The sequence below is a fragment of the Venturia canescens genome, chromosome 3 (assembly GCF_019457755.1).
Source record: "Venturia canescens isolate UGA chromosome 3, ASM1945775v1, whole genome shotgun sequence".
In the NCBI taxonomy this organism is placed as follows: domain Eukaryota; kingdom Metazoa; phylum Arthropoda; class Insecta; order Hymenoptera; family Ichneumonidae; genus Venturia; species Venturia canescens.
The window spans coordinates 1,280,300-1,292,134 of NC_057423.1; the positions used below are offsets into that span (position 1 = coordinate 1,280,300).

The 11,835-nt window shown below is 41.2% G+C and overlaps 2 protein-coding genes across 5 annotated transcripts; one reads left to right on the forward strand and one right to left on the reverse strand.

Annotated features, from left to right (window-relative positions):
• Nucleotides 1-700: 700 nt before the first annotated feature.
• On the forward strand, nt 701-7,305 carry LOC122407808 (sialin-like). 3 transcript variants are annotated; one of them, XM_043414238.1, is made up of 9 exons: nt 701-990; nt 3,295-3,500; nt 3,627-3,869; nt 4,000-4,084; nt 4,232-4,398; nt 4,489-4,638; nt 4,718-4,850; nt 5,694-5,947; nt 6,252-7,305. In XM_043414238.1, the coding sequence occupies exons 1-9, from the start codon at nt 924-926 to the stop codon at nt 6,546-6,548; spliced, it is 1,602 nt and encodes a 533-aa protein (XP_043270173.1). In that variant the 5' UTR covers nt 701-923; the 3' UTR covers nt 6,549-7,305. The 3 variants fall into 3 exon arrangements, with proteins under 3 accessions (XP_043270173.1, XP_043270171.1, XP_043270172.1); XM_043414236.1 differs by lacking the exon at nt 701-990 and adding an exon at nt 1,846-1,945 and having other exon boundaries at nt 3,214-3,500; XM_043414237.1 differs by lacking the exon at nt 701-990 and adding an exon at nt 1,846-1,945 and having other exon boundaries at nt 3,214-3,500; nt 3,648-3,869.
• A 401-nt stretch (nt 7,306-7,706) lies between these two features.
• On the reverse strand, nt 7,707-10,842 carry LOC122407807 (uncharacterized). 2 transcript variants are annotated; one of them, XM_043414235.1, is made up of 3 exons: nt 10,764-10,842; nt 10,386-10,562; nt 7,707-10,005 (listed from the first exon to the last, which is right to left on the reverse strand). In XM_043414235.1, the coding sequence occupies exons 1-3, from the start codon at nt 10,791-10,793 to the stop codon at nt 8,173-8,175; spliced, it is 2,040 nt and encodes a 679-aa protein (XP_043270170.1). In that variant the 5' UTR covers nt 10,794-10,842; the 3' UTR covers nt 7,707-8,172. The 2 variants fall into 2 exon arrangements, with proteins under 2 accessions (XP_043270170.1, XP_043270169.1); XM_043414234.1 differs by having other exon boundaries at nt 7,707-10,140.
• Between the last annotated feature and the right edge of the window lie 993 nt (nt 10,843-11,835).

Here is an 11,835-nt window from a genome sequence, read left to right on the forward strand (position 1 = left end):
CTAAAATTGAAAGGTCGATTTCGAATGTCTCGAAGGATAGTTTTGAATTCAAATTACTACAAAAATTTACCAACGGACAATCGTCGTTCGGCGGTTACCAGAGGAACGGTTACCTCGCGTCGATAATAATACTCTCTCGACAAACGACTGTTGACGAGGAGAATTACTTCTTTGAAAACATCGTTTGATCGAGAACAAAGAAACACGAATAGAATCTATAATTGCCGGGTTGTTATTTCAAATCACAAGTCAATCAAACTTTATTTTCAATATAGTACGGATTGATCATCCAACAGTATAATCTTGGAAATAAATGCTCGTGTATATTGATGGATTGAAAAAAATCATATTGATCAAAAATAAGGACTCGAGAACCTAAAGATCGAAGGGATCAGAACTATAAATTTATATTTGGCTCGATATAAATTGCTTGCTACCAATTTAGGAATATTTTTATCAACCTTGACGCTGAGAGAAAAAAATATTTTAAAAAAACCTAATGAAGAATAACTCGATCAAAGTATTGAAGTAATAGTTGAACAAGTGTAGGGACGAGCTCTACTTTTCGGTGCTGTGATATAGAGTTCGTTTACGATAATAAGAGATATAGTTATAGCGCAAGGTAGGCGTCAAACCATGGCTCAAGGCTGACCCAGGATAGGTACTTATTGTATCAAGACTCGTTAACCAACATGTTCATTCACTCGTGTAGTAAAAGCGTTCGGATGACCAGTGTGATAGTCGCACTGGTCGATCCAGTTGTTAAATCGCTTCATCTGTTCCTCCGAGTTACATCACTCCATTGATTTTTGTTGAATGTGCTTTAGATATCACGGGAGAGTGTAAAATCGGTTCGATATGTGCCGGAAGCATCGACACTTCCTCATGGAGACTCAATCGGTAGATTCCATCGTTTGACGAGCATGGCGGCACTCGTACGTCTCAAACGTGGTAGCGTACAACTCAGACATGCGGCGCTGGAAATGCGAGGTACTTTTCGATAATAAAACATTTTCAACGTTTCATCACTTTTATTAGTGCAGAACAAAAATAATATTTTCGTCAAGTGTTCCAAGTAACGCGAACATCAATTTTCTTTCATTTCGATGACTCCATCGAGATAAACAAATCCAATTTTCGATCTTCCATTGTTGCTTCATGATAAACGACTGCTGTGCACCTAGAAAGATCGTTCATGCTCGCTTGAGTCAGTGAAAACCACGAGTCCAATGATAATCACGCTATCCATGGCTGCGAGGGGAGCCTCGCCACGATCATTTAATACTTTATTCTAACTCCTGACGAATCTTTGATAGCGTCAAACGTTGTGTTTGGTAAATGAAAATCTTTGATTCGGCAGAGGCTGCGGATGTGGATAAATCGCAGCGAAGCCTATTCGTTCTTGCGGTGCAATTGGATCGCAATAGTGATTGAAATTTTTCGTTAATTTCGCTTTCCTCTGGTCAGTACTGGTTCGTTCATTATCGAAAAACGGCCATCATGGGAACGCGAAATCGATTTGATCGAACCTAACACAATGAATGAAATATTTCGTGAAAAAATTACTATTTTTTAAACTGCTTCGTCTGATTTGTAAATTTTTAACTCGTGACAAGGCCCAACCTTGTGTATTCAAAGTCGCGGGGCCGTCGCTTCTATTATTTATTCACGGTAGTCTATGTCAGACAGAGCAGAGAGAGTCCAATGGAGCTCGATATAGAAAAGATAAAAAAATATGCGGAGATGGAGAGGGAAAGAGATAAGTAGAGAAAAGATGGCAACGGAGATGGAACAAAAATTTGGAATAGATCGCGCGATAGTGATAACGGCGGAGTACCCGCTCTTTTCACTCTTTATAAAATGGCAGACTTCGTGAGAAGAGGTAGTGTTCACCTGGTTAAACGTGGCAGTGTACAGTTTAAGCAAGCAGCTAAGGAAGTGCGAGGTTTGTTGATCGTAACAACAAGAAATTCACGTACAAAAAAAGCTTCGAAAACATGCGCATAGTATTTTATTAACGAAATATGTAGTGATGACGCGTTATGATTTTCGAATGTCAATGTAACCCGCGACGAGGAAGCACGCGGTTCGAGTGGGAAGTAATTAACGGAGTGACAGTGATTAGTGAGATACGCGACGATTTCCAGGAGACTTTCCCCTCTTTTTTTTTCATTATCTCGCATTAATTAAGTGCGACACTGCCGAGATCGTTGTCCTTAAAAACATACATTACAGAATTTTTCTTTAACAACCGCTACAACTTTATATTTATAATCGCATTGAAATCGTTCTTCCTTCAACGTGAGCTACTCTATACGTCATAAAACTCGACACATCAATCCTGTTTTAAGGGGGAATATCAGTGGGAGAAGTTGAAAAATGAGGTGTTTTTTGGGAATTTTTTTTTTTAAACGGCTCGATTAAATTATTTGAAATCTTGTGTATTAATTATTGATGTAATGAAGTATACAAGGAATTTTTTATTTTCATTTGTAATACATTTTATTAAGGAGGGGAGCGCTCGCGAAGTAGCGTCTCAAAAAAAGACTCCCCGCCAGCATCGTAGGAAATTTGAAAAATTTGATTAGGAAAAAATGGCGCCCATTTAAATAAAATCGAATTTTACACAAAAATTTTGCAGTAAATTGTTAATAGAGAAAAACAGTAAAGAAATGTTTTAAAAAATTCTACGATGCAGCGATAGCGATAAGTTTCCTGAAGAGAATCCTTTTTGAATAAAGGCGATTGGACAAAATTTGCCAGAGTTATTATGCTATCAACCAGGTCAAAAAATATGGTTTCGATAAAAACGTGTTTTAAGATTTGAGAGGATAAAATTGAATGATGTAACTTAAATATTAATATAAAACAAGTTTTTACCGATAAGTCTGTTATTCCTGGACCGTACAGAAGCTCTTTTGCACCCAAGCTCTTTTTTTCACACTGATATTCCCCCTTAATTGGTAATAAAATCGTCAACGCATTCGCGACTAGCGATAACAAGATGATTCGAAATAATTCTCCTTCCGAGGTAAACGTAAGCAAATATTTGCGTCTCGTTGAAATTCAATGACGGAGTAAGAATTTCGTAACAAGATACAGGAGTGTTCATTTGAATTCGAAGCCTCAAGCGCGTAATCGGGACATGACGGAAGTGCTGCAACGTCAAATTCACAATTATTGATTTCCAGTGAAAAATCATTTGAATTATAGCAATTGATCCTCATGACAGAACATTTCGGACATTGAAAACCGTCAAATTTCACGAAGAAATTAATGTCAAAAAAATTATAGCCGCCGTGCGAGCTCGCCACATCGTAGCTTCACTGGTCGCCGTTGGTTTCGCTCTTTGCGGAGCTGTCGAAACAAGTTCCTCCGTAGCATTGCTCGCCAATCAAGAAGACAATCATGCCATCATCGATACTTCGTGGCACTGTGACATGCTCGTCAACATCAGTAGCCGAAATCGAACTGAAGATTTCGAAATTATACTTTTGGAGGTGAATTTTAGATAATCTAATGACCTCGATTCCAATATTCATTCATTCGCTCATACATGATAAATGAAAAAGAAACAAATGCATGACGAAAATAACATTGATTGATTGATTGATTGTATATGTAAGAGAACTGTTCATTCGCGGCAGTTGCCTCAAGAAGAGCGAGCCGAATCGATAATGCGAGAGGCATTTCTGTGGGGTCAAGTGGCCGGACCTATCCTAGGGGGCTGTCTCGTTTGGGGCAGATCAGGACCATCAATGGTTTTTTCAAGGGCTGTACTGAGCGCGTGTCTCGCCTCGCTTCTCGTCCCTGCAGCTTGGAGAGGTCCATCTCACGTTGCTCTTCGACTTTTTCAAGGACTATGCACTGTAAGCTTATACGAATAAACTGAAAACTATCGTAATCTATCACGAGTACCAGAAAATAAAGCAAGACTAGTAAATCGTACGAGTTTTCAAAATTATTCGAAAATTATAATCGTCAATGTTTTGTTTTGAGGGAGCAACGATGCCAGCGGCTCATATGCTTGCCATGACGTGGTTCAAAAGCAATCATCGAAGCTGGTACTTCAGCTGTTACGCTGGTGAGTTTCGACGATGAATGGATTATTTGAAAAATTACATTTTTCTATAATTCCAAGTACCACTCCGATGATAAAAGAACTTCGAATAGTCCGTTGATTTGTTCTAACTTTATTCGAATGATCGTTGCCATGTTTGGACCGACAAAGCTGTGAGCGTTGGATACTGCTTAACGGGATGGATCGGGACCGCGGTGGTACGATCTTTCGGTAGGGACTCTCTCTGCTATGGACTCGTTCTCCTGGCGCTTTGCTGGTACTTTGCCTTCGGAAGATTCGTTAAGGATTCACCAAAATCCTATCAGCACGATACTAATGTAAATATTATAAATATTTTTCGACAATCAGAAGGTTCCTGTACTTAATTAATCGAGTTTAAATAAACGGGGATTGGACGTTTGTACAAGGCCGCTGTGATACCGTGGGGAAAGTTGCTCAGATCAGTTCCGGTATGGGCATCAGCTGTAGCGACTATGGGCAATCAATGGGGGGATGCAACTCTCGCTCTTGGTATGACCAAATATCTCAAGCTCATTTACGGCTTCTCGACAGCGAACGTGAGTAATACTTGTTATTAAATATCAGCTCACCGTGAGTAGTCGTGTTATTAATTTTTTAATATGGCCATTCATTCAGGATTCTGTGCTGACGACGTTGCCTCACATCGGTCACTTCATGGCTGCATTGACTTGTGGTCTCTTGGTCGATCACGTACGAGAATCCGGAATAGTCTCAACGACGACTGCAAGAAAATTGGTCGTTTACACCGGTCAGAAATGATATTTTAACTCGTTATTACTTTTTCTTCCGATACGTGCTCTTCGAAATCATATTTTTCTTCCTGCGCGCAATTAATAATACATCGACGGATTTGACGTGGATAACTAACATCATAGGTTTTTCACATTTTATCGTGAAAATCATGATTTAAAAATTTCTCCAGCCCGACTATCGAGGATACATTGAATAAAAATTAGTAGAGTGCTTCGTAGTACAGGGAGAAAATTACATTTGAAAAATTACCGTTCCAGTAACGATAGCTGCAATTCATGATATTATGGGACAGAAAATGAATTTTCCTGTAAAAAAAATAATGTTCATCGTTGACAGTAGGAACTTTTACCGGAGTATTTAGTAAATTTTGACTTCACGGTGAATTTTACGGTGCTGCACTGTACAAATTTTCGTACGAATGTTTATGCGAGGATGCGGTTATACTGGGGACATGGTAGGGATATTTTGTCGCTATATTAGCCTATTTCTTCATTCTTTTTATATTTTAAGCTCTTTGTTGAAGTGTGTAAATCACCGTTTCAATGTGCTACGAAATTCGGAAACGAGTGATCGATACCTACGTTAGGGCAAATACATTTTAACGTGATGCACCGTAAAATTGGCTTTTGATTTTGTAAAATTTAGTTTCTGCAATATTTGCTATTATAAAACTGAAAATTGCGGGAAATATTGAAAATTTAACAGTGCGTTAAACATTACCGTTTAATTCTCTCCGTGTAGAAACCACAGTAATGTGGAAATGTGAAAATCTAAAATCGATATTTGAATGAAGGCTTGAGAGCCCAAGACTTTATGCAATGATAATTGATGCTTTTAGCTCACTTTATACCGGCTGCTCTTCTCTTCGTGGCTGGTTACGCTGGCTGTCAAGCACTCGGGGCAGCTTGGCTCGGCATAGCTGCTCTTCTCGTATCTGGAACGGCACCAGCTGGTGCATTAGCGGCAATAGCCGATCTCGCGCCAGCCGAATCACCGGCCTGCGCCGCAGCGGCTTGCGCTCTCTGCTCGACACTCGGTGCCGCCGGTTTACTCGCGGCAAACTACTTTGTCACGCAAGCTCTTCACGGCTCGGTAAGCAAGAGCTGCCATTTCTCTCTTCCTCTTTTCCTCTACTCACTAATTTGTATCATCTAATTCTTCTACATCGTTCGCTATTCCCTTCGAAAGCATGGCTCACTCATTGCGAAACTGTCCAAATATTTATCCGATAAATACGTCAAACAACTGAAAATCCAAAGAAAAGCAACCGAAAGCAAAGGAGGATTTTTGCATTTTGCAGAAGTGCACGTTGTACGCGAATAAGCGACTTTTGGTTCGAATTCTCGATCCCATTATCTCCTCCTTTTTCACAATTTCCACGTTTTTTTCGATAAAGATTGCTGGCTCGTGGCGTCTCGTATTCGGAGTCGCTTCGGTCGTGTTGTTGACCACAGCAGCAGTGTTTCTTGCTCTGGGCAAAGGAGTACCACAGCCCTGGATACCTTCAGTGGCAAGACCACGCAGTCACGACGTTATTTACGAGCAGGACGCTCTCGAGCTGGATTACGAGGACGTAGGCGTGCAAACCGAGCCTTTCAATCCTTATGTCCTCGACGAGGACGTCGAGAGTATCAAAGAAATGCCGAGATCGTCGTCGATCCACTCCAAAGTCTCGGCGGGCTCTGATTGTTGAACCCCGAAAATGTTTGTCGAAAAAAGAAAACTCATTTTTTCATTGAAAACGAAACAAAATGCAAATACTTTTCTATTATTTTGAGGCATTAATATAGAAAAGACGAGTCTCAGGTCGTGAACAATCAAATTTATTTTAATCATCGTATACTGAAATAATAAAAAATACAATGTATTCAAAAGAGAAACAAATTTTCACCACTTCGTCTTCTCATTCTTCGTCGAATTTACGAATAACGATTCAGTCTAGAATTCCTCACTTAGAGCTCCACTTTCGCCGCGATGAGTATTTCCTTATTTATCCTATTTACGCATGATATGACCCCCCGTACGGTATTGCAGGCGCAACGAAGAAAACGAGCACTGAGACACTCTTGTAATTACTATCTTTTGTACAACTTTCCACAAGCGTCAGAGAAAAGAGTCTTTGCGTGCCGAACTGAAACACGACACGACGTCGAGAAGGCTCCTAAATTAAGTGAACAACAAGAAAAATAAACTGTGCATTGTGTATCGAAAAGAAACCCCGGAAGTTGCATGCAGCTTTACGTCATACAATTTAAAATAAAAAACAAATTATAATGAATACCCAAAAGTTTGAACTCGACAAATCGATGGCCTGGAGAAATGTTTTGTTTTTAAATATCATAAAATTCATTACAAAAATCAATTAAATAATCCAGCTTCGATGATTTATTCGACACGAATTGTCCTCGTTGAATAAAAAGTTAAAATCTAATCGCTCGTGTTGAGTAAAAGTTGCGGTGTATCATTATTTATTTTCATCGCAATTCAGTACATTTAATACGTTTATTGTCATAATTAATTTTTTTCTGGGTCATCTCGTAAAAGAAATAATAGGCTGACTCTATTCAGTCGGGAATAAACGTAAAAGTGAATTCCATAATCCGTGGAAAATTCTGTACGAGAACTCATGATCTCCGCCCTCAAGAAAGGACTTTTATGAGTGCAACACAGCCTCGTTGTTTTTTTTATCCGAGAGAAGAAAAAGGAGAAAGAAGAGGTTAGCGTATCCTCCATTTTGCAACGAGCTCGCTCGCGATGCTAATTAGTGAACCACTGGTTATTATTGTTTCCCAGTAGCGGCGAGGGAGCACGAGCGATTCCTCACGATTCTTATGAAATGAGTTCTCACACCTTTGTTATCATTCGCTCTCACTTTTTTATTTTCGTATTGAAAAGACATACATAGGTATATATATATATAATATTACACTAGTTTACATAATGTCATATTTACAGAAAAATGTAAGTTCCGTGGAATAATCGTCCTTAAAAAGCTACGAGACATATTTTCTTTTTGGTTCAATTGTACTGGTCATCTCGCGACTGATTATACAGGAACACGTACAGTCGTTTTAATGCCGTTTTATACTGGCAGATCTTCTACGTCGTTTACCATAAAGAAGAAAGTATTTGGTTGATATTTTCAATAAATAATAATAACATTATTAAAATTCTTCGTGAGGGAAATTTTTTGGGTGAAATTCTAAAAAAAAATCGTCCAAAAGTATATCTGCTGTGCGTAGGACGACTTTCCTTCTCTACAAAATCGATAGTTATCTCCATTTCTTAACAAGATCAACAAGACGCCACAGAGTTCGCTACATTTTCTTCATAATACTATCCTTGTCGTCCTCCTCGTCGTCAGTAATGATTTGTACGCTTCGCACGGGTCCGTTTTTTCGATAAATCGAGGCCGGAGTCGTGGACGTAACCATAGTCGCCATCGCGGGTCGATCAGCGTTGATAGCGAGTTGGATCATTCGCAGAAGGAGAGCTTCTCTGATAGGTGCAGGCAAGACCTCGTCAGCTTCGTCGCTCAACTCCTGAGGGTAGAATTTTTGACGATAGACACGTTTTGGAAATCGGCCTTCTTGGTAATCGTCGTAAGGTTGATTTTGGTAGATAGGATTGAGGACGCGCGCGTATCCTGGTCTCCGAAGAGGTACGCGCTCACCATATTGGATGGCCAATTGGTTCGGATCGTAGGGAAGAGATTGCCGAGCCAGTGGGGCTTGATACGCCGGTTGATAGGATGGATAAGGTTGTTGATCCAAAAGGGCATCTTCTAGGTAGGTTCTGGGATAGGTAAGAGCCTGAGTCCCATATTGACTGACGAGCAGCCGCCTAAGGAGCAATTGGAAGTCTCGTCTGCTGAGAGGTGGCGCGATGGGATTGGGTGGTTCTGGAGGTAGGGCAATTTGTCCCGATCGGTAAGGATACTCTGGAGCTGCGATCGGAGCTGGAGAATAATCTCGCTCGTCCATCGCTTGAGGAACCGGTCTCAGGAGAGGACGGGGCGATCGATGACCATCTTGGTCCATGTACGCCGCCAGCGGCCGTTGGAAAATTCTAGGTCTCATGTAGTTTTGCATTACCGGAACACGTGGAGTTTCTTCAGGTTCGGTTATCGGAGTTTCCGTAAGATAATGAACATTGGCATCGGTCGTGGTCGAATACAAGGGTTGTTGGCTCGGTGGTGGGCGATAAAGAATCCTACCGATCGGAACTCTCGTCCTGTATTCATTCTCTTCGTCTCCGTTATTCGCTCGAATCAAAAGTCCAGCGGATGACAATTCCCGCAAAAATTGTTCCGGCGGTTGACGCACGTACACCGGTTCCGTCGTCTGTTGTTGGCGAACGTATTCGCGATTCTCGGTAGTCATTCGCTGCGGCGACCTGATGACGATCTGTTGAGGCGGATCACGCTCGTCCTGCGTCGTCTTGGATTCTTCTTCGTACACCCTCGGGCCTTCGAACTTGTTGTTGTCGAATCTTGCTGGCCCAAGGTTGTTCTGGTTGACGTAAAGAGATTTCGGACGTGGATTCGCAAGGCGATGAATCAATCTGGGTGGCGCGTTCGTGGTAAAGAGTGGTCGAGTTGTTGAGAGCGAACCCCCGTAGACGTCGGAATGATCGTCGTTCGCCGCTTCCGAAGTTGTCTCAGGTTTCGTTGTTTCTTCTGGCAACTGGCGTCTCAGAGTGTTCCCCGTTGTGATTTTCGTCTCTTCCTCCTTCTCCTCGAATTCTTCTGTGATCGGTCGTAAGCTGTGATCAACCGGACGTTTTGCAAAGAGGATTCGGCGATAACCGCTCGGTCTATCCTCGCCGCTTGGTCGCGTTATTTGCGAGTCTTCGCTTACTTCTTCCTCGGTAACTGGTGTTCTATGCTGGCCATTCAGCACAAACCGTGGACGCGTCTTCGAAGTTGATTTTACGTAATGTCCAAATATCGGACGTGGATTATCCGTCGTCGTCGATGTCGTCGTCGTCGATGCCGTTGTCGTCGTTTTACGCAATCTCGGAATCGGTTGCACCACCGACGATCTCGTTGACGATGATTCCGTCGATGACGCATAAGCCAACGACGACTTTCGCGTGGTCGAACTTCTGTTCACCCTCGGTGGTATACTCTGCACCACAGACACTTGTTCCTGCAATGGCGATACCGTGGTTGATTTAAATCCCGTCCCGTTCGACGACGAATATGACACCCTCTTTATTTCACCGTCCGCGTCCACGAAACCAAATGTACCCTTGATGTTGCCTAACACGTCGCGGGTCTCGACCTGACAAATTTCATGCTCACTTTCAAACAATCGGCTTTTCATCCTGACTCATTTTATATTTCATCAAATATCGATGGAAATCTCAATCAAATTTGAAAAAAAAAGACTGCCAAAATGTGAACTAGCGAAAAACAGGAATCAGTCGCTATTAAGGTTGCTAATAATCTCACGAATCGCTAATTATCATTATTGGTATGAATAATTAAAGAATGATATTACGAGTGCGCTTCGAACGAAAAACAAACCTTGAAAGATCCATCCCCAGCTTCGTAACCAAAAGAGTAGGATCCATCTTCGTTGACTTTTCTGATTTGCTTCAGAATAGCAACTTGATCGTGTTGACTTTCTGAGGTTTGCTGATCCGTGACGTTTGAGCAGCCGGCAGTCACGAGGCAGAAGACTACCATCAGCCATGGCGTCATCTTTAACAAGAATGATTTTCGGTCAAAAACATGCACAACACAACAAAATAACGAATCGAAAGAAAAATTGTTTATTTCATTTGCACTGATTATTTTTTAGTTACTCAGATGATTCAATCATCTTCGATGTTTTAACACTTTTGTCGGACACTCGCAGTGAGAAAAACGAAATTTGCTGCCTTTTAGGACGGAGACGCGTACCTTAAGACTGGAAACCATGTTACCGCACATGCGGTGAATGTTGACAATACCGCGTGGGGTGCCAGAGCTCCGTTATATATAGAGTGACACAATAGAATACACTTCGTCCCTTCTACTTTTACTCCCGCGCTTCAAACCCCACCAGTTCGCTACTCTTTCCCTATTAACTTCGATCAACCTTGATGAAAAAAATAACACCTTAAACATTTCTTCACTGCAACTAGGACTGACAAGTGACGAACAGTTGCGTCCTGAAAACAATTAACGTGTGAACCAGTCGCATACAGTGGAACTTCTCTCATTCGGTCTGACAGAATGTTGAAATTATCCTGGCCCTTGCCCAAAATAAAGAAAGCCTCCGTCTAGTTTCATCTGGTTGTCCGATCTATTTAATTATTTAAAAAGGAAACCCAAACAGAAGAGCCAAGAAGGATGAATTTTCTCAATTGAAATAATTAGCTACAAAAAATACTCTACAGTATTCTAAATTATTTCTCCACGGTGGAGCATAAATATTGGAGCAGCTTTACGAGTGACGACAAAAAAGCCGGAGAAAGATCGAAGATCCAAAGAAGTCGAAAGAAAGCGAAAGGAAATGGAAACGCCGAACGTATTCAGTACAGAGTTTTTTGTTTTTTTTTCGCTATTGGTACGTTATTCATATGATTCCCACGGAGCACATGCGCCATTCATTATTGCGGATAAGAATCATCGTATTTTATAGCCTTCTATCGAGTTCCATTTGAAAATGTTGAGGAAAACGACTAACGAGAGCTCGCAATTATCTTAGACGGGTGTTCATCTAGTAGAGAACTTTTCCACTCGAGTCCGAAGGATTCCGTGAACGAAAGGAAGTATGAAGTGGATCACGACTATTGGAGATATCGAGTCTTAGAGAACTTGGCGGTAACAGAGATCAAGAGTCGTAGAGTTATTTCAATTTCGATCGAAAACAGACTTTCACAGCAGTGCAAAATTATACGCGATCAGATCCACTCGGATAAAATTTGGTCGAATGAATTCTACAGGAATTCAATTACTAATCTCGAAACTAGATTGATAACTGAAGATT

Excerpts from the sequence above, each read along its gene's own strand:
- LOC122407808 (XM_043414236.1), top strand. The coding sequence starts at position 1,861 with ATGGCAGACTTCGTGAGAAGAGGTAGTGTTCACCTGGTTAAACGTGGC. Across the intron at positions 4,085-4,231 it reads GTACTTCAGCTGTTACGCTG|CTGTGAGCGTTGGATACTGC; the intron begins GTGAGTTTCGAC and ends GGACCGACAAAG. Across the intron at positions 4,639-4,717 it reads ACGGCTTCTCGACAGCGAAC|GATTCTGTGCTGACGACGTT; the intron begins GTGAGTAATACT and ends CCATTCATTCAG.
- LOC122407807 (XM_043414234.1), bottom strand. The coding sequence starts at position 10,793 with ATGTGCGGTAACATGGTTTCCAGTCTTAAG. Across the intron at positions 10,563-10,763 it reads ACATGGTTTCCAGTCTTAAG|ATGACGCCATGGCTGATGGT; the intron begins GTACGCGTCTCC and ends TTCTTGTTAAAG. Across the intron at positions 10,141-10,385 it reads CTGGGGATGGATCTTTCAAG|GTCGAGACCCGCGACGTGTT; the intron begins GTTTGTTTTTCG and ends GAAATTTGTCAG.